Source organism: Chiloscyllium plagiosum, chromosome 48, assembly GCF_004010195.1.
Source record: "Chiloscyllium plagiosum isolate BGI_BamShark_2017 chromosome 48, ASM401019v2, whole genome shotgun sequence".
Taxonomy (NCBI): Eukaryota; Metazoa; Chordata; class Chondrichthyes; order Orectolobiformes; family Hemiscylliidae; genus Chiloscyllium; species Chiloscyllium plagiosum.
Genome location: NC_057757.1, coordinates 5166604 through 5189221, shown reverse-complemented (window position 1 = coordinate 5189221; position 22618 = coordinate 5166604). Strand labels below are relative to the sequence as shown.

General features: G+C 45.4%; 1 protein-coding gene across 2 annotated transcripts in view; it reads left to right on the top strand.

Moving 5' to 3' along the window:
• Nucleotides 1–8163: 8163 nt before the first annotated feature.
• The window catches only part of LOC122544340 (chloride channel protein ClC-Kb-like), a 71459-nt gene continuing 57004 nt past the window's right edge, over nucleotides 8164–22618 (top strand). For both annotated transcript variants that reach the window (XM_043683535.1, XM_043683534.1), the window contains exons 1-2: nucleotides 8164–8669; nucleotides 9530–9658. In XM_043683535.1, coding sequence (XP_043539470.1) covers nucleotides 8282–8669; nucleotides 9530–9658 — 517 coding nt within the window. In that variant the 5' untranslated portion in view covers nucleotides 8164–8281. The remainder of the gene's footprint in view (nucleotides 8670–9529; nucleotides 9659–22618) is intronic.

The following is a 22618-nucleotide window of genomic DNA, read 5'->3' as shown; positions in this document are numbered from 1 at the left end:
CAAACGCACTTGGTAATATGAAAGAGCCAAAAAAAAAACAAATTTCTCTGCTAAGGTTGGCTTTCTGACAAAACAACACATTAACTAATAGGTTACCCTTGAGACAAAAGGATAAAGCGTGGATTATTATGCAGTCTGTTGTCTTGGCACATGGGGTCAAGTCAGTAATCACCCTGTTGTCTAAGATGTGTCTTGCTCAGGAAATACAAGCTTCGTTCAATGACTCTTTCAGAAGAACAAATCGATTTCATCCTGAACTGGTGTAGAGGGTATTCTTCTCAGAAGTGGGAGAGATCAGCCAGGTAGCTCTTCCTCGCAGGCTTCTTGTCCCCCAGATGAAGACTAGATAACAAAGCATTCTCCACCCAGTCAACGTGCGAAGATCAGCTCCAACAAAGGCCCATGGTAACACAAGCAGTTACCACCAGTCATCGGAGCACTGCTGCTTCATCAGGTGATTGTGGAGAAAAGCTCTAAGACACGGTATTTATAGAAAAAGTTTACAGTGTGATGTAACTGAAATTATATATTGAGAAAGACCTGGATTGTTTGTTAAGTCTCTCATCTTTTAGAATGACCATGTTGGTTTCAGTTCTCTGGTTTCTGTTGGTTACGTGAATCCATGTAAGATTCTGTAAATGCGGTTTTTAGATTAGAATCAGTCTGACCATTGTGGCAGAGACAGCCTCACACAGGGAGCTAACACCTTCAATACATTATCTGGGCCGACATGACACCAGTTGTTAAAGTTCACTCGAGAATGTAAAAGTTTTGTGATTTACATATAAAAGAACTGAAACCAACATGGTCATTCCAGAAGATGAGAGACTTAACAAACAATTCAGGTCTTTTTCAATATATAATTTCAGCTACATCACACTGTAAACTTGTATTATAAATTCCGTGTCTTACAACCTTATTCTCCAGCAACCGCCTGATGAAGGAGCAGTGCTCCGAAAGCTAGTGTGCTTCCAAATAAGCACACTGTTGGACTATAACCAAGTGTGTGATTTTTTAGTTTGTACACCCTAGTCCAACTCCGGCACCTCCAAATCATGACCACCAGTCATGTGATTTTTAGGAAGTCTTGTTTAAACAAAAGACTCTCAATGCCCCCAGAGACCTACTAATGACACCTTTTAAAGAAACCAGGGATTTCCACAAAATTACATAGGAAGTAGGAGCAGGAGTAGGTCATCTGGGCCCTCGAGCCTACTCCGCTATTCAACAAGATCATGGCTGATCTTTTTGTATACTTAGCTCCACTTACCCATCCTCTCACCATAACCTTTAATTCCTTTACTGTTCAAAAATCTATCTACCTCTGCCTTATAAACATTCAACGAGGTAGCCTCAACTGCTTCACTGGATAGGGAATTCACAACCCTTTGGGTAAAGACGTTCCTCCTCAAATCAGTTCTAAATCTGCTCCCCTCCTTATTTTGAGGCTATGCCCCACAGATCTAGTTTCACCTGCCAGTGGAAACAATCTTCCTGCTTCTATCTCATGTATTCCCTTCATAATTTTAAATGTTTCTCGAAGAACCTCCCTCATTCTTCTCAATTCCAATGATTATAGTTCCAATCTATTCAATCTCTCAGAAGCCAATCCTCTCAACTCCAGAATCAACCAAGTGAACCTCCTTTGCACCCCCTCCAGAGCCAGTAGGTCCTTTCTCAAGTAAGGAGACCAAAACTGCACACAGTACTCCAGGTGTGGCCTCACTAACACCCTGTACAGCATAACCTTCCAGTTTTTACCAGGATATTGGAGAGGTTTTTGAAAAATATGAATGCAGAAGTGGGAGTGAAGAGAATCAAAGACACTGCCTCTCCATTGTTGGATACCCAGTCTATCATCCAAGAAACGTGGAGCTTAAGAAAGCAATGAAAAAGGCATCAGTGGCAACAGGACAGATGAGAGCCAAGGCTGAAAATGAAGCAGAGAAAATGCCATACAAAGAAATTAAAGGAACTTTTAAACATTTGCTTCCATTTGTGATCATTGAATGAATGTATTGCGAAGCACGAGGAGCCCGGTATTCCCTCCCCCATTTCCTGAATGGCTTTAATAAGCAGCTCCCCTGGTATTTATTAACTGCTGAAAATTTTTCTTTTAAACTCGGTCAACACTTGTGTTATTCCGGCCACTTTGTTGTGGGTGGGATGGGGTGAGGAGGAAGGTGTAGGCCAAGAGCCAGGGGAACTGCAATTCCTGTTAGAGTGGCCCTCTCTGTTGCCATAGCAACTAAAAGCTGCAAATGCTTGGAGATTGGGGCCTACTCTGACTTGTCTCACCCTGTGGCCTGACGAAGTCAGGCTGCACAAAGTTGAACTGCATTCCTTATGGAATTTAAAAGGTTCAGGACAGTGTGGGTTTGAGAGAAAGTAGATGCACTGGGGAAATGTTTTCTCTAAAGGGATGAAGGGAACCATAATTTCAAAATTGGCTGTGTCTATTGACACCACATACTGGTGTGCTAATTTCATGTATTTAAATGGTGGACAGAAAGGGGGTGTGACTGAACATTCACATGCAATGCATTTGGGTATAACATCATTGGATGTCACATTGCTGGAATCATATACATACACCTTTCTGGATTAGTGCTCTCTCAAAGGTGTAAGTGAATAAGTGTCAGCAGACACAGCCTTTAAGGTTAAATCCTTTAAGAGGGAAATCACACAAAGCATTGTGGAAATGTGCAGTTCCCTCTGACAAAAGCCTGAGATATGTTAGAGGTCCTCTGGAACTTCCAAAACTGGTAATCATGCCGTCATTAAAACTGGGCGAAAGTGAGGACTGTAGCTGCTGGAGATCAGAGTGGTGCTGGAAAAGCACAGCAGGCCAGGCAGCATCCGTGGAGCAGGAAAATTGGCGTTTTGGGCAAAAGCCGAAACGCCAATTTTCCTGCTCCTCAGATGCTGCCTGGCCTGGATTCCTGATGAAGGGCTTTTGCAAGAAATGTCGATTTTCCTGCTCCTTGGATGCTGCCTGACCTACTGTGCTTTTCCACCATCATTAAAACTACCTATTTCTACGTGCACAACATCACCCCTGTGTGATCATTTCGTTCACATCTTGGTTAGCCGTGTGTCTGCCCAATTCTACCCTCTGTCATCTGTCATCTAAAACTTTGCTGCCCCGTCTTAATTCATGGCAAGTCCCATTCCTTTATCACAGCCAGAGAACACAGTGCTTTCAATTAAACCTGTTGGACTATAATCTGGAAAGGGAGTTTGAATATGGCATTGTGACACGGTGGTTCAGTGGTTAGTACTACTGCCTCACAGCACCAGGGACCCAGGCTTGATTCCACCCTCAGGCGACTGTCTGTGTGGAGTTTGCAAGTTCTCCTTGTGTCTGTATGGGTTTCCTCCGGGTGCTCCGGTTTCCTCCCACCGTGCAAAGGTGTGCAGGTCAGGGTGGATTGGCCAAGCTGATACTTTTTGGAGGGTCAGTGTGGACTTGATGGACCGAATGGCCTGCTTCCACACTGTAGGGATTCTATTCACAGGGACGTGGGTGAAGAGCATAGTGAATTAAACAGCTCTTCCAAAGAGACAGTATGGACAAGCTGCCTTGGGTGGCTACCTCTTTTGCTAACATGTTGGTGGTCTCCGGTGTCTCTATTTATACCTCGTCTTTTCCTGTACTTGGACTTTGAATTGTGTCAACTTTATAACTTTCAAACATCCTCATCCCCTCGATTTCCATTGTTCCACCATTGCCTTCAGCTACTTGGGGCCTCAAACTCTGGGATTCCCTCTTGAAAACTCTCTGCATTCTCTCAGTTCTACTTTAAAATGCTCCTTAAAGCTGATCTGACGTTAGGTCATCTGTTGTAAACTGTGGCTCATACAGTTTTCGTTTTGCTTTGGCAACCCTCCTCAAGGTTGGTTACATCATTAAGGAGGCTACATAAATGCAGTCATTATTGACTGACCCTCAACTGACGTCCTTACTCTCTGCCATCCGAGCTAGATGACTGAGTGTATAGTGCCAATGGTTGGGTCTATATAGATTTTTAGATTAGGTTACTTATAGTGTGGAAACAGGCCCTTCAGCCCAACAAGTCCACACCAACCCGCCAAAGCACAACCCACCCAGACCCATTCCTCTACATCTAACACTATGGGCAATTTAGCATAGCCAATTCACCTAACCTGCACATTTTTGGATTGTGGGAGTAAACCCGCACAGACACGGGGAGAATGTGCAAACTCCACACAGAAAGTCGCCTGAGGTGGGAATTGAACCCAGGTCTCTGGCACTGTGAGGTAGCAGTGCTAACCACTGTGCCACCATGCCGCCCACTACTAGGCAGAAGTGGGTACTGCAGATGCTAGAGATTAGAGTCAAGATTAGAGTGGTGCTGGAAAAGCACAGCAGGTCAGGCAGCATCGGAGGAGCAGGAAAATCGATGTTTTGGGCTGAGTGAAGGTCTTTTGCCCGAAACGTCGATTTTCCTGCTCCTCGGATGCTGCCTGACCTGCTGTGCTTTTCCAGCACCACTCTAATCTTGACTCTATATAGATTACACTGAGGCTGTCCTCCCTGTGTGACATCATTGACATTAATGACTGGGTGCAGTTGGCAACAAATGGTTCAAAATGGTGCCAAGTTGTTTATTAAGCTGCTTCACACTTTGAGTCCGAAAATCTTCAACGATGAGGCAGAGCGGCAGCAGGGGAGTAAAGATAATCCTGCGGTCTAGATCCCCCAGCCCAAAGACTCACAGGCCTGTCCTGTCACTTGAAGACACTCAACAGAGCCCAAGTGGGTGTCACTCTCAAATTGAGGCATGGCTGATGGTCAATCAGCAAGCATTACATTTCCAGCCCTGCTCATCCCCTCTTTGGTCAGGTGGCTTGAACACTCAGTTGCCAAGCCTCAGAGCTAGGACAAGTTCTGTTTGAGTAAGGTGGTAAATGGCACTGGCAAGCCACAGTTCCCAGGCAAGTAGAGAGGAGCTCAGTACTACAAGCACACTGACTTTACAGGCATGTTGCAGCCAGGAATTCGAAGATTAAATGGCTGGAGTTTGCTCACGCAAATTCTGCAGGGTCTTAATCTTGTTTTCAATTTTCCCAGGTGTAATAAATTCGGAATTAAGTAAGCTCTTTGTTGGCCAAAATGCACCCATGTCAAACCTCCACAGAAATCTCTCCAGTTCCTAAATTGTTTCCCTGTTTTAAGGATCAAGCTATTTGCTGTGGCTCCACATCTCTCTCTCTCTCTCTCTCTCTCTCTCTCTATCGCTCTCTCTATCTCACCTCACACCCCCAACTCAAACATACAGGGATACTGGGATACACTGGCCTGGCCTGGTTCCAGAGAAAGGGAAAGCAAATCAGCCAGGGCTTTGACCCGGATCACCAGTGCAACTAATGGGAAATGCATGTGTGTGTGTGTCAGTTTGCTTGTGTAAGTGTTGGGCATGTTTTTGTGCATTTGGGTATATGACCATCTTAGGTCAGAAGACAGGTTAGGAATTAAAGCAGAGAGCGCTGGAAACACTCAACAGGTCAAGTAACCTCTGCCGAGAGAAAAACAGGATTACGGTTTCAGGTCAATAACTCTTCACTGAATTCTTTCACAGGATTTGGGTATTGCTGGCAAGGCTAACATTTGTTGCCATCTCAAATTGCCTTTGAGCTAAGTGGCTCCCTTGGCCATTTAAGAGGGAGTTGAAAGTCAACCTCATGGCTCACGGTTTCAAATCTCAACCTGTTTAAGGAGGGCAGGTTTCTCTCCCGAAAGCGCATGATTGAGCCAAGTGGGCTTTTACAGCAATTGATAGTCATTGAGGCTAGCTTTCTGTCCCAGATTAATTAATTCATTCCAATAACTGTCACGGTAGGGTTTGAACCTGTATCCCTTGACAACTATTATTCTTGGATTACTAATCCAGTGACATTGCTACCACACCACCTGAACTAAAGGGATCAAGAAAAAATAGTTTAAAACAATCCTGATGTAGTGAAAAAGAAACAAACAGAGGGAGAGGCTTTGATGTCAAAGTACTGAAGTCAAGACTTGGAGGTGCCGGTGTTGGACTGGGGTGAACTAAGTTATAAATCACACAACACTAGGTTACAGACCAACATAGAGTCATAGCGATTAGATTAGATTCCCTACAGTGTGGAATCAGGTCATTTGGCCCAACAAGTCCACACCGACCCTCCGAAGAGTAAACCACCCAGACCCGTTTCCCTCTGACTTATGCACCTAACACTACGGGCAAATTGGCATGGCCAATTCACCTGACCTGCACACCTTTGGACTGTGGGAGGAAACTGGAGCACCCGGAGAGAATGTACAAACTCCACACAGACAGTCGCCTAAGGCGGAAATCAAACCTGGGACCCTGGTGCTGTGAGGCAGCAGTGCTAACCACTGAGCCACCATGCCGTCCCAATGATGTACACCACAGAAACACAGCAACAGGTTTATTTGGAAGCACTAGCTTTCGGAGCGCCACTCCTGGAGTTCCAAACGTTAGTGCTTCCAAATAAACCTGTTATTGTGTGAGTTTTAATTATTGAAGTCAAGGCTGAGTCCAGAAGGTTGGAGATTGTCAAGTCAAAACATCCAAGTCAAGGGAAGGCAAATGGTTGGTACCTATTACCAAGTCTTGACTGCTGGTGAACATCTGAGAAGATTCAGTAATTCTTTTAAAAAATGCATGTTTCAATATTGGGAGGTTTTGTGTTGGCCTTGGTGTGGAGCTCTCTCATCTCTCACCCAATGACTGTTGTGAGTTCAAATCTATTCCAGAAAGAGGCATATAGAAAGAAACATATAGATATAGAAAATAGGAGCAGGAGTAAGCCATTCAGTCCTTTGAACCTGCTTCTCTATTCAACATGATCATGGCTGATCATCCAACTCAGTCCCCTACTCCTACTTTCTCCCCCATTTAATCTGTTTAGCCCCAAGAATGGAATCTAACTCCTTATTGAAAACATTCAATGTTTTGGCCTCAACTACTTTCCATGGCAGAGAATTCCACAGGCTTCCCACTCTCCGGGTGAAGACATTTCTCCTTGTCGCAGTCCTAATTGGCCTGTCCTGTATTATACAGCAGGGAAACAGACCCCTCGGTCCAACCAATCCACGCTGACCATAATCCCAAACTAAGCTAGTCCCACCTGTCCGTATTTGGTCCCTATCCCTCCAAGAATTTCTTATGTGCTCATCCAAATATCTTTTAAACATTGTAACTGTACCCACATCCACAACTCCCTCTGGAAGTTCATTCCAGACGCGAACCACTCCAAAGAAAAATGTCCCTCATGTCTTTTTAAAATCTTCCTACTCTCACCTTAAAAAAGTGCTCCCTAGTCATAAATCCCTCAACCTAGGGAAAGACACCTGCCATTCACTTTATCTTTTCCTCTCATGATTTTATAAACCTCTATAAGGTCACCCCTCATCCTTAGACTGTGACCCTCTGCTTCTAGGCTAACAGTCTCTAAGTAGTAGAGTGGTGCTAGAAAAGCACAGCAGGTCAGGCAGCATCTGAGGAGCAGGAAAATCGACGTTTCGGGCAAAAGCCCTTCGTCTTGCCTCTAATCTCCAGCATCTGCAGTACCCACCTCCGCCTAGCCTCCATGGTAGTATCAAGGAAGCTCCACATTGCGGGTCGATTTGTAAGAACATTTCCAGAGAAGGGTTTCACCCAGGGTTCCTAGGCCAACATTTGCCCCCTTAAACACAACACCCCCTCCCAACAAAAAACCCTCTTTGAGCTGCATGTGAACAACTGGCCTCCCTCAGCGAGACCTTCCTTGGTCGCGTGGTACCCGCAGAAGGAGCAGGGTGCAGTCTGGGGGGCAGGGCAGGTGGCGTCGAAAGGTGTGGCGTTACCACAGACTACTTGATTCCATACAGATAGAGGTGGCCAAGCGACATGGGAGAAGAGGGAAGCCTGCGCTGTGTCACTGGGCACCACGGTGGGGGGAAGGTTAGGGACATCGATTACCACGTCACCAACTCTGGGGAGGATCAACTGTTTCTCCATCATAATGCCAGCTGCTGCTGTGTAGGATTATCACAGTGGAGGGCCCTTTATAAGGCCAGGCAAAATGAAAGAAATCAGAAGAGCTCAGGCACGAGGTTAATGTTCAGCAGTGACTCCTGACTCATTCCAACTTTTGCGCTGAAGCACTTTGTAATCGGACTGACTCTTTGTGATAAAAACACACACAGACACAGAGTCCTTGCAGCAACTTCTTGAAAAAAAAGTAACCAATCGAGTGAGGCAAGGAGGTCAGAATGGGCTGGTTTGATCTAGAGTTTGATTACCGAGGCCGGGTTATATTAAAAAAAAGGGATCAGCCATTACACCCTTCTGCTGCAAAGACACTCAGAGGATTCCAGGCCCCAGGTCAGTCACAGTCAGGAGTGTACTCCAAGGCCGGAGGTTTCATGCTGGGGATGCCTCCCTATTCGGAGAAGAACGACCTGGATAAAGATGAGGCGCAGATCGAGACGGTGGAGCCTGACAGCCAGTCCCAGGCCGGTGGGACGGAGAGGGAGGGTGAGAATTTGGAGCAGGAGGGCGCTGAGGAGAGCCATGATTCCTACAAACGCTACCTACCAGCCGATGAGGGGCAGAGCGCGACCAGAAAGGCGGTGCAGAGGATACTCAAGATCTTGAAACGTAAGTTGAACCGTGAGGCATTGGTCAGGCGAACAGTGTCAGGTGTCAAAGCATGGACAGTGGCCATTCGGCCAGTCATCCTCGCGCCGTTACTTGCAAAATCCAGAATCAATCCCACTGCCCCGTGCTCTCCCCATAGCCCTGTATCAATTCCCAAACCAATCCCACTGCCCTGCTTTCTCCATAGCCCTGTATCTATCCCCAAACCAATCCCATTGCCCCGTTCCCTCCGCGTAGCCCTGTATCAACCCCAAACCAATCCCACTTCCCACTCTCTCCCCATGATCCTGTATCAATCTCCAAACTAATCCCACTGTCCTGCTCTCTCCCCATAGCTCCATATCAATCCCCAAACTAAACCCATTATCCTGTATCAACCCCAAACCAATCCTACTCCCCACTGTCTCCCCATGATCCTGTATCAATCCCCAAACCCATCCAACTGCCCCATTTTCTCCTCATAGCCCTGTATCAATCCCCAAACTAACCCCACTGTCCTGCTCTCTCCCCATAGTCCTGTATCAATCCCCAAACTAACGCCACTGCCCCAGTCTCTCCCCATAGCCCTGTATCAACCCCCAAACTAACCCCACTGCCCTGCTCCCTCCCTGTAGCCCAGTATCAATCCTCAAACTAATCCCACTGCCCTGCTCCCTCCCTGTAGCCCTGTATCAATCCCAAACCAATTCCACAGCCCCACTCTCTCTCCATGGCCCTGCTTCAATCTCAATCCAATCCCACTGCCCCGCAGTGAATGGTCCAAGCATTGCTCAATGCAGCATTTCAATTGACAAGAGCCCTGAAGTTTGATAATGGTCTGGGAGCTGATCCTGGCTTTGATGTGTACTGTTCCATTACAGCGTTCATACTATCAGTACGGAAGCAGATCCTGAAATTCGGAGAGGATTGGATTTTTCTTTTCCTGCTGGGTATGTTCATGGCCACCATTAGCTTCAGCCTGGACGTGATCACTTCAAAATTTCAGAGAGGTAACAAAGGATTTTCTGCTGGATGAGAAATTGTCTCTAATTTTGTACTTCCTGTCGTATAGCAACAACTTGGAAATACTAGCTTGAAAATTCATGTCAGGGAAAAGGTATTTTAATTCTACCATTGAGTCACACAGCATAGACGGAAGCCAACGGAAGCCCAGCCAACTTGTGCCAGCTCAGAACTCATCAGTCACCCTCTCTCCCCTTGTTGTGTTCCCAGAGCCTCAGAGTAATATTTTCCTTTTTTATTGATTTCTCTGATTCCCCTTCTGAAAGTTCCTATTGAATCTGCACCCACCGCCCTTTCAGGCAGTGCATTCCAGATCACAACCACTCACCGCTTTTAAAAAAAAAAGAAATTGGCCTTATCTCGAGTCTGGATTACTTGCCATTGATTGGAAACTCTGTCCCTATGGTTACTGATCCCCTTGCAAGTGGAAACAATCTCTCCTTGGTTATTCTATCAAAAGCCCTCACAATTTTCAAGACCTCAGTTAAATCACCCGTTGGTTTCCCCTGTTGCAGGAAGTGTGGAACAGTAAAGCATAGGAATGCACCCCCCCCCACCACCACCATGCCCAACCATGTGCCAAATGAAACTAATCCCTTCTGCCTGTCCTTGGTCCATATCCCTCCATTCCTTGCATGTTCATGTGCTTATCTAAAAGCCCCATAAATGTTCCTATCATATCCTTCTCCACCGCCATCCCGCAATGTGTTCCAGACTCCTACCTCCCTCTGTATAAAAAAACTTGCCCCTCACATCTCCTTTGAGCCTTCCCCCTCTCACCGTAAATGCATACCCCCTGGTATTAGACATTTCAACTCCAGGAAAAAGATTCTGACTGTCAACCCTATCTGTTCCTCTCTTAATTTTATGGATTTCTATCAAGCCTCCCCTCAGCTGCTGCTGCTCCAGAGAAAACAACCTGAGTTTTTCTAGCCTCTCCTTATAGCTCATACCCTCTAATCTAGGCCACATGCTTTTCTGCACCTTTCCCAAAGCCTCTGCATCTTTCCTGTAATGTGGCGACCAGAATTGAACGCAAGTGTGGCTGAGCTGAAGTCTTATAAAGGTACAACATGACATCCTGACTCTTGTACTCAATTCTCTGATCAATAAGTGCAAGCATGTCAAAGGCCTTCTTTACCACCCTGTGGTAAAGATACCTGTGTGGCCACTTTCAGGGTGGTATGGTCTTGAACCTCAAGATCCCTCTTTACATCCATATTGTTCAGGGTCCTGCCAAAACTCAACTTTTGGTGTTTCTCCATATAGTCAAAGTCCCTCATTAATGGTACCTCTCTGCACCCCCTTCAAAGGCTTGTCATCCTTCCTCACCCATGGTGCTCAGATATGGCCACAAAACTCCAATGGCTTAGAGATAGTAACAGTTAGTCCTCTATATTTATGCAGTTTAATTTGAGGGGGTTAATAATCCACAGGTCTAGACTAATATTCTGGGGATGTAAATTCATAATCCCAACACAGCAGCAGGTGAAATTTAAATGCATTTCATAAAATCCGGCATGATGAGCCATGACAACGGTCATTAAAAAAAATCATATAGTTCACAAATGTCCTTTAGGGACAGAAATCTGTTGTCCTTACCTGGTCTGACCTAGGTGTCACTCCAGTCCCAAAGCAATGTGGTGGTTAATATTTGGCAGCTGGTGAAACTTCAGTTCAATGAGTGCGTCTGGGAATTGTATGTAGCTAGTCTCAGTAATGGTCAGCATGATGACCATCAAGACAACCACCGCACAGAGGGTGGTGAGTGCCTGGAGAAGACTGCCAGAAGTAGTGGTGGAGACAAGTACAATATCATTGTTTAAGAAACATTTAGGTAGATACATGGATGGGAAAGGTATGGAGGGGTATGGACCAAACGCAGGCAAATAGAACTAATTAATTGTGAAACCTGGGCAACATGGATAAGTTGGGCCGAAGGGCCTGTTTCCATGCTGCAGACCTCTATGACTGTATCATCAGTTGTTGTTTAAAATCTATGTGGTTCACTAATGCCCTTTAGAGAAAGAAATCTGCTGTCCTTCCCTGATTTTGCCTACATGTGACTTCAGACCCACAGCAAATGGGTAGGCCGGTAAATGGCGTGGTGAGCCACTCTGATTTGGGAGGGCAACAAATATTGGCCTTGCCAGAGCTACCCAATTCCTGTAAAAGGATTTCCTACTTATCTTGGTGGACCTCCATTGGGTAATCTGAGGGGCAGATCACACTAGCAAGATAACCTTGCAATGTGGTTCTGCTGGCAGTCACGCTGAGAGCTTTTGCAGGGTTTCCACGGTTCCTTCATGTGATGTGGGCATGATTCCTGATGAAAGGGTTTTGCCCGAAATGTCAATTTTCCTGCTCCTCGGATGCTGCCTGACCTGCTGTGCTTTTCCAATCTAATCTCTAGCATCTGCAGTCCTCATTTTCACCCATCACTGACCTGGACCAGCGTATGTTGCCCATCCTTAATTGCCCCTTGAGCTGAGGGTTCACTTCAGAGAGCAGTTGAAGTCAGCCTCATCGTTGTGGGCCTGGAGGTACATATGTGCCAGGTCAGATAAAGACAGCAGGTTTCCATCCCTAATACTCTTCAGAGTTTTAACCTGGGCCTCAGGATTACTAATTGAAAAATGTGTTGCTGGAAAAGTGCAGTAGGTTAGGCAGCATCCAAGGAGCAGGAGAATCGACGTTTCGGGCATAAGCTCTTCTTCAGGAATGGATGCTGCCTGACCTGCTGTGCTTTTCCAGCAACACATTTTTCAGCTCTGATCTCCAGCATCTGCAGTCCTCACTTTCTCCTCAGGATTACTAACATTACCACAATGCCAATACTGCCACTTCCCCCTCTCATGTTCAAGATATTAAGGGGAACAGATAATGCAGAATTAGGTTTTATTGTCACATGTGCTGAAGCCCAATGATACAGCAGTGCAGTGGAATGTTCGCATTCCTAGCGTCACTTTTGGTACCCAGTAGAGAAAAAATAAAGTTAAAAGTTCAACGTTACGTCCTTCTTTAGCCATGTTGGAATTTTAAAACAAAAAGGAAATATTGCTGGAAAGAGAGAGATGTTTCTGAAACTTCTCATTTTGCACCCATCAGTTTAATACAAGAATATATTTGTTTGATAGCGGGGCTGTTGGCGCACTTGGAACTATTCAGCATGGGATGCCCGATCACAGAATCATATCTAATGCCTTGCATTTGTTTTATCTTTTACAAGCACGGGGTGGTTAAGTATGGTCTATACTCTGCCTATTTTGAAAACTTGAAGGAACATAGTTTTCACTTCAGTCAGCCAATCGCTGGAGAAAGCACTGACAGAAAAGATACCTGGAACACAGGTGCTATTTACCCAGAGACCATTCGTCAATATACCATTAGCCTGGCTATTCAATTAACAAATGTCTTGGACTCTCTCCTGAGAACATGGGGAGGCAAAAACACAAGCAGAAGCTTTCAGATATTATCGAAGAGTTAATGGCAAGTCCAAGCCACTGCCCACCTCGAAAGGTCAGAACGCAGGAGTGCAGTTGGTAATTGATCAGTAGGTGTTGGCATATTGGTAATGTCATATTGGCCACTGCTAAAGCAGTTTCAGATCCCAATACACCACAGCAGCCATGTGGAATTTAAATTCAGTGAACGAAATCTGGTTTCTCAGTCATGGTGATTATAACAGTATCGTCAATTACTGTAAAAACCCATCAGGTGTCCTTCAGGTCAAGTTGTCGACTGTCTCTACCTTCATTCCTGAACACCTATTGTTATAACCATGGCTTATCGATGGATTTTGGAATAGAATAAATAGACCCTTAACTGTGAAGACAGTTGCAGGAGACTGGTTTCACTCTGAGAGGCATGGCACAGAAGATGCCAACTCAATATCTGTAAATCCATCTTGTTAATTGGAGCAATCCCAACAGCCTGGAATGTTACCCTTCCTTCTTTTCCAAATAAGGGACTGATTCCATAAGTGCTATAGCCATCTTGCTTTGCTCTGGCTCCTGTTTCACACAGGCAAATGACTGTATGGGGTTTGCACGTTCTCCCCATCGTCTGCATGGGTTTCCTTTGGGTGCTCCTTGTTCCTCCGACAGTGCAAAGATCTGCAGGTTAGGGTGGATTGGCCATGGGAAATGCAGGGGTAGGGTCTGGGTGGGGTGCTCTTTGGAGGGTCGGTGCAGACCCAATGGGCCGAATGGCATGCTTTACAATGTAGGGACTCTATGATTCTTATGAATGACTTAAACCCAAGACAAGGGAGTGTAGTGACTACACAGAATAAGAGCTCATGGTGTTGGGGGTAACGTATTAGCATGAGCAAAGGATTGGTTGGGTGAACAGGAAGCAATGAAGATGCATAGATAAGTAATTTTCAGGCCAGTATGATTATACCTAATATGATATTTGTGAACTATACCAATCATTTGGATGGAGGGACCAAATGTAGGGTTGTTGAGTTTGCAGGTGGCATCAACTGGGCAGCATTACACACAGTATTGGCAGCAGCATAAAATTCCATCAAAATATTGATGTGATTAGGTGAATGGGCAGAGCTATGGCAGATGGTTGTTAATGCAAGCAGGCGCAAGATCATCCATTTCAGACTGAGGGAGGAACAATCAGGGTATTTCCTCGAAGATACTGAATCAAATACACCGGGTGTCCAGTGAGATTTGGAGGATTCAGGTGCCTAACTCTAAAATGCCACAAAACAGGCACAGAAAACAGTCAAGAGGGCTAATGGAATGCTGGCCTGCAAATCTAAAGGGGTTTTGGGGCAGCATGCTGGCTCAGTGGTTAGCACTGCTGCCTCAGGGACCCGGGTTCGATTCTAGCCTCGGGTGACTGTCTGTGTGGAGTTTGTAAAGGGGTTTTGGGGCAGCATGCTGGCTCAGTGGTTAGCACTGCTGCCTCAGGGACCGGGTTCGATTCTAGCCTCGGGTGACTGTCTGTGTGGAGTTTGTACACTCTCCCCGTGTCTGCATGGGTTTCCTCCGGGTGCTCTGGTTTCTTCCCACAATCCAAAGTTGAGCTGGCCAAGTGAATTGGCCATGCTAAATTGCCCATAGTGTTAGGTCCATTAGTTAGAGGTACAGTAGCGCCTTGACTTATGAACTTAATCCGTTCTGGGACCTGGTTCGTGAACCGAAAAGTTCGCAAACTGAATAAATTTTTCCCATTTTTCGGATAGCGTAAGAATGCTTGGATGGCTGTTCACAGCGCACCCGCCAAAGACGAACTGAATGAGATCACACGGGGCCCGAGAGCTTTTGCGTTCAACAAGCGCATAGCAAAGCAGAACAATGAAACCAGGTGGTCGCACACGGGATTTTTGCATTCGTACCTTCGTTCGTGCCTTGAATTTCATATGTACATTGAAGCAATATTTTACGTACAATCCTATTCGTAAACTGACTTGTTCTTGAATGGGGTCGTTCGTATGTTGAGGTGCTACTGTATATATAGGGTAGGGGAATGGGTCTGGGTGGGTTACTCTTTGGAGGGTTGCTGCGGACCTTTTGGGCTGAAGGGCCTGTTTCCGTACTGTAGAGAATCTAATCTAAAAGGCTGGAGTGTAGGGGTGCAGAAGTTGTGCTGCAGTCATACAAAACCCTAGATTGAGCATCCTTGGAGCACTGACACTGCACCATAGGAGGGATATTTGGGCTTTGGAGGGAGTTCAACATAGGTTTACAAGGACAATACCTCAACTTCAAGCTTAACTCATGAAGAGAGATTAGACAAATTAGGCTTTTATTCTCTTGAATTTAGAAGGTTAAGGGTGATCCAATTGAGGTCATCAGGGTATTAACAGGGAAAGACCATGGAGAGAGTGAGGGCTGCAGATGCTGGAGATCAGAGTCAAAAAGTGTGGCGCTGGAAAAGCACAGCCGGTCAGGCAGCATCCAAGGAGCAGGAGGGTCGATGTTTCGGGCAAAAGCTCTTCATCAGGAATCATGTCAATGATGCTCACATCATATAAAGAACACAGAGGACCCTTGGGAGCCCTTCAAAAGCTCTCATGGTGACTGCCAGCAGAACCAGTGTGACCCACTTTGCAAGGTTACCTTGCTATTGTGATTTGCTTGAAATGTTGACTCTCCTGCTCCTCAGATGCTGCCTGACTGGCTGAGTTTTTTCCAGCTGCACACTTTTTGACATAGATAAAGGTAAACTATTTGCACTGATTTAAGATTCTAGAACCAGGAGACATGGTCTAAGAATTAGGGCCAGAACATTCAGGAGGGATGTTAGAAAACACTTCAACACACAAAAGGTGGTATAAGTTGGGAAGTCTCTTCCTCAAATGGCAGTCGATGCTAATTCATTTGTTGAATTTAAATCCGAGATAGACATTTTTATTAAGCAAGGGCTATGGACCCAAGGCAGGCATTTAGAGTTAGGCCACGGGATCAGCCATGATCTTACTGATGGCAGAGCAACCTTAGGGAGCTATTCCTGCATGTGTGTTCCTGGAATATTGTCGATTATTGCAAGGGGGATGCAATATAAATGCAGAGATGTTTTGCTATGGCCATACAGGACATTGGTGAGACCACATGTAAAGTACTCTATACAATTTTGGTCTCCTCAATTAAGAAAGGAATAATTTATATTAAATACAGTTCAGAGAATGTTCACGCAACAGATCCTGGGATGGGAATGGTTATCTTGTCAGGAAAGGTTTTATATAAGTAGACAAGAAATAGGACCCAGGGGTAGGCCATCTGGTCCCTCAAGAATGCTTTGCTATTCAACAAGATCACGGCTCCGAGTCTTTGGAGCTGTCTTCCCCAGAGAGCGGTAGAGACAGGACTCATTAATTATTTTTAAGGCAGATGTCAATAGATTCTTGACCGACAAGAGGGTCAAGGGTTATGGGGAGATGGAGGGGGAAAATAGTGTTAAGACAGAGCATCCAGGATCTTACTGAAAAGTAAGCAAGCTTAAAGGGCCTAATGGAGAAAGTGAGGTCTGCAGATGCTGGAGATCAAAGTTGAAACTTTATTGCTGGAACAGCACAGCAGGTCAGGCAGCATCCAGGGAACAGGAGATTCGACGTTTCGGGCACAGGCCCTTCTTCAGGAATCTGAAGAAGGGCCTGTGCCCGAAACGTCAAAGGGCCTAATGGCCTACCATTGCTCCCAATTCATTGGGCCACGTGTGTGTTTATGTACGTAAAGGGTATCATGTCGAAGAAAGGTTGGTTGCATGGGGGGGGGGGATGTTAGCTGAATTATGTTATAGGTATTACATTAGATTCCCTACAGTGTGGAAACAGGTCCTTTGGCCCAACCGGTCCACACCGACCCTCCGAAGAGTAACCCACCCAGACCCATTTCCCTCTGACTAATGCACTACGGGTTATTTAGCATGGCCAATTCACCTGACTTGCTCATCCTTGGACTGTGGGAGGAGAGAATGTGCAAACTCCACACAGACAGTCACCCGACCCTGGTGCTGTGAGGTAGTAGTGCTAACCTCTGAGTCACCATGCCACCTAGGTCTTTTAAAAGCCTCTCACTCCCCAATCATCCCTTTACCTGTGAATAGCCTCCCCCAATGAATTTTTGAAAGGTCCTGTCCAATACCATCAAAATTAGCCTTACTCTAATTTAGAACTTCAACTTTTTAATCAGTTCTGTTCTTTTCCATAACTATTTTAAAACTAATAGAATTGTCCCAAAGTGCTCCCCCATTGACACTTTATACATTAATGAGCTGGTATGTTAAGGGTGCTGCTGGTAATGAAGGTTGTTAAGTTATCAGTGTTGAGCATAGAAGCAGGGGTAGAGCATATGGTCCTGAGAGCCTGCTCCACCGTTCAATATGATCATGTCTGGTTATCCAACTCAGTACCTTGACTACCACCTATAAAGGCCAATCCCCACAGTTTCGTTTCCAATCAAATTCCTAACTCCTGTTAGAAGCTGGAGATCTGAAAGGCTTGGTTTGCATGCTGCCGGCCTGATAGTAAAATCAGCTTGAGGTTTGCAAGAATTAATACGATCTTGAGTCCAAAAGGTTGCTAGTGCCCTATGATTGGGACTGCGACAAAGGAAGCTTTAGGCACTCTGAGATTGCATCTGCTTAGCGGTCAGGCGATTTGTTATTTTGTAAACTTTCTCAAAGAGCTACATCTTGCAAAAAATGTGACAACAAGGAAAAGAAGGAACAGTAACAAGGTGCACAGGGTAGATTCATAAGAGTCTTTGGCAAGCTGTAGTAAAAACAGCCTACAGTGCCATTTGGCTCATCAAGTCTGCATCAACCCTCTGCAGAGCATCCCACCCCCTGTACCTAGCCCACACATCCTTGGACATTATGGGCAATTGGACAGTCAAGATTAGAGTGGTGCTGGAAAAGCACAGCAGGTCTGGCAGCATTCGAGGAGCAGGAAAATTGACGTTTTGGGCAAAAGCCCTTCATCAGGAATATTCCAATCAGCTCTATTCCTGATGAAGGGCTTTTGCCCAAATGTCGATTTTCCTGCTCCTCGGATGCTGCCAGACCTACTGTGCTTTTCCAGCACCACTCTAATCTACAGTCCTCACTTTTGCAATTTAACACAGCCAACCCACCTAACCTGCACACCCTTAGAACTGTGGGAGGAAACCAGAGCATCCATGGAGGAAACCCATGCAGACACAGGGCGATCTCCCAAGGCTGGGATCGTACCCGGGTGCCTGATGCTATGGGATAGCAGTGCTAACCATTGAGTCACCCGTGCTACCCCCACAATGGCTGTTGTCCAACTATAGACACAGTGAATATTCATTAATCAGTGATTAAAGCCTCTCATTTCAAGTGTTTGTTTGCTAGTTGGCATCCTACTCCAGCTGTGTCATACTGTGCATCAATTTACTGGAAATACCTCTATCCACAGATAAAGAATGTTTTTTAACTTTAATGGAAAATGCAAACCAGCCAGTGATCCGAAGCTAAAACAAACAGTTGATCTGCGATTGGCTTCAGTGGATTGGACCTTGTTCCTTTCAGGAAGGTCTTCATGTTCACAAATGACTTGCTCCCATTCGTGGGCGGCACGGTGGCACAGTGGTTAGCACTGCTGCCTCACAGCGTCAGAGACCCGGATTCAATTCCCGCCTCAGGCGACTGACTGTGTGGAGTTTGCACGTTCTCCCCGTGTCTGCGTGGGTTTCCTCCGGGTGCTCCGGTTTCCTCCCACCATCCAAAGATGTGCAGGGTCAGGTGAATTGGCCATACTAAATTGCCTGTAGTGTTAGGTAAGGGGTAAATGTAGGGGTATGGGTGGGTTTCGCTTCGGCGGGTCGGTGTGGACTTGTTGGGCCGAAGGGCCTGTTTCCACACTGTAATCTAATCTAATCTAATCTAATCTAATCATTCCAGTGAGCTGGCTGGTAAACCCAGACACTGGCACACTCAGGGTGTTTGATGGTTCAGGTGGGCGGAGTATTTTGGGGTAGGGTGTGCACTCCCTCTGATGTCCAGTCTTTACCTCTGCACGTTCCCAATGAGGTCTCCCTTTCCTGAATGAACCTTCTCCATCTTGGTGGGTCTCTGGCAAGGATCACTCACGCGTTTGCTGCAGGACTGTTTGTTTAACCTCCTCGGGGGGGGGGGGGGGGGGGGTGGAATTTGAATTCAATTTCTTTTTAAATTAAGAGTCTAATGATGACCATGGAAGCCATTGTTGATTGTTGGAAAAACGTCCTCCGGGGAAGGAAACTGCTATCTCTACTTGGTCTGGCCTAAGTGACTGCACAGCAATGCAGTTGATTCTTAACTGACCTCCGGGCAATTAGGGATGGGCAGAAAATGCTGCCCAGTCAGTGATGCCCATATCTCATGAATGAATAAAGAAAAAGATAGTTGATTTGGGAGATGCTGCTGCTGGTTGGACTGCCTTCTGGCCAGCAGATTTGGAAGATCTTGTGAAAGCACCACAGTGGATTAATAACTGACTCAGATCGGTGGCCTTCACAGGGCAGGCAAGTTAACTGGCCATCTCCACATCCATGATGTAAATAGTAGAGCTCCCATCTGGTGAAGAGCCCAGCATTTCTAACGTTTTGATGAGACTCAAGAACAGTCTTTTTAAATCTCCAATCTTTTCTAGGGTGTGAGTGATGCGAGCAAGTCCTGGATTTGTTGTCCATCTCTAATTGCCCTTGAACTGACTGGTTTGCTACAATCATTCCAGAGGGCAAATAAGAGTCAACCCCACTGCAGTGGGTCTGGAGTCACGTGTAGGCCAGACTGGGTAAGGACGGCAAATTTCCTTCTCTGAGGGCATTAGCAAGCCAGATGGGGTTTTTGCAACAATTGATCATCACCATCACTGAATGTTGCTTATTAACTGGATTGAAACTCCATAAATTGCACCGGTGGGATTTAAACCCACAACATTAGCTGGGCTTTTGAATTACTCATTCACTGATGTTATCATTACACTACCATTTCCCCTTAGCACGTCAAATGGATCAAGTATATCAGATGAAATTTAATGCAGCAAAGTGAACAGTGAAACATTTTGGTCTGAAGAAAGGGCAAGGCAATATAAAATGGAGGGCATAATTCGAATTGGGCCGTATAATCTGAGAGACCTGGAGGTATACTCTTTTGCAAACCAGTAGAATAAGTCAATAACTAACCAACCTACTCAGAGGTGTCATGATACACCTCTGGTGCAGGTGGGACTTGACCCCAGGCCTCCCTGATCTCAGATAGGGGCTCCACCACTAGAGGGCCCTCTAGGCAGAGTACAGGGGACATTTACAAGCAGGGCTTGAAAGTCAAGCACAGGAGTTGAGGAAAGATTGGATAGATTCAAGTCAGAACAGAGGAGGCTGAGGAGTGTAATAATTGGGGTGTACAATATCATGAGGGCCTGGGAAGAATCATTTCCACTTGTAAAGAGGTCAGTTATCAGGGGGCATGAACTTAACATGATTTGTGTTGTAGCTGGGCATGAGGAGAAACCTAACCCAGAGGCTGGTGATTGTCTGAAATTTGCCGCAGAAACCCAAAACTTATCAAAGATGAACCTGGATCTGACCTGAAGCACTGATGCCTGCAAGGCTATGGACCAGAAGATGGGATCAAATGGACAGCGAAATTTATTTCTTTTCGGCTGCTCAATTTGATGGGTTGAATGACCATAATGTTCCAAAGGTTTCTTAAAGTTCTATGAACTGTCAAAAGTTGCTATATAAATGCAAGTCTTTTTCTAATTTCCCTTTGAGGAGAGATTGGAACAAAATCTACCATGCCTGCTTAATATATAACTACAGTGATTGGTGTGATAAACAAGGCTAGAGTGACCAATTAACTATTGTAAAGGTTAAGTAAATAGCTTTGCTTTTGCCAGGGTCAGAGAACAGATAGATAACGAAGATTATGAAATGCCCTCTAAAATCAGCAACCAAGAAAGTGTAGTTAGAGAGATTGACAGAGAGAAAGGACAAATCTACTGTCGAGTGTCTAATTACCTCTGTTATAAGGTTTGATCTGCAGGCTACAAATCCATACTAATTCTCTGGGGACTTGAGGGTCAATCCCCACCAAAGGGCTGGGGAAGTTTAAATTCGATTAACGTAGGCAGCTCTAGCAAGGAATTTGAAATTATCTTTGCACTGGTTAACATGTTAACTTATTTCAATTAGCCAACTGCATGGCTGTTAGTTTGAGGTCACATGTAAGGTTGGGAGATGCCGTCCCGAAAGGAGGTTACTGAGCAAGATTTTTCTGAAAATTAACATAGGTTGTCATTACTGAGGCAAGTCAGATTTAAGTTGCATTGTTAATTGTTAATTACTGTGGGATATAACAGTGCCAATATTTATCACTCTGTTTAAGGATCCTGCTGTGCACAAATTGGTTGTCATCGTTTCCAAATTATTACATTGATCGTCACTGGCTGCAAAGCATTTTGGGATGTCCTGTTACAAATCCATTGCCCTTTCCCAGAAAGCCATAGGCTAGCTAGGCAACCTTTACCGAATTGATAGCTAAGGTGGTTAAGCCGGCGTAAGGGATACTTGTCTTTATTAGTCAAAGCATTGAATACATTCGGTTTGTTTGCCTTTATTGTTTAGTACATTGAGTGTAGTAGTTAGGAGGCCAAATTACAGCTATACAGGATATTGGTGAGGCCACTTTTGGAATACTGCATTCAGTTCTGGTCTCCCTGCCAAAGGAAAGATGTTGTTAAACTTGAAAAGGTGCAGAAAAGATTCACGAGGATGTTGCTGAGCTTGGAGGGTTTGAGCTATAGGGAGGGGCTGAATAAGCTGGGGCTATTCTCCCTGGAGTGATGAGGGGTGACCTTACAGAGGTTTATAAAATCAGGAGGGGAATGGATAGGGTGAATAGTAAAGGTCTTTTCCGCAGGTTATGGAAGTCCAAAACTAAAGGTTGTAGGTTTTAAGGTGAGAGGTTCTGGGTGTAGGTTTTCTCGCTGAGCTGGAAGGTTCGTTTCCAGACATTTTGTGACCATAGTAGGTAACATCTTCAGTGGGCCTCCAGGCGAAGCACTGCTGATGATTTCTGCACTCAGGCCCCTTGGCATCATGGTAGTCCACAAACCCACCAACACACTAAAAGCAGCTAATGAACTTGAAAGACCCTATACAGACAACAAGCAAAACTAATGTAATTTACAAAATACCATGCAAGAACTGTAACAAACACTACATTGGACAAACAGGCAGAAAACGAGCCACCAGGATGCATGAACATCAACTAGCCACACAACAACATGACCCTCTCTCACTAGTACCCTTATATACAGATAAGGAAGGACACCACTTCAACTGAGACAACACATCCATCCTAGGACAAGCCAAACAGAGACATGCATGAGAATTCCTAGAAGTATAGCATTTCAACCGGAACTCTATCAACAAACACATTGAGTTAGACCCCATTTACCACCCTTTGAGAAAAAAACA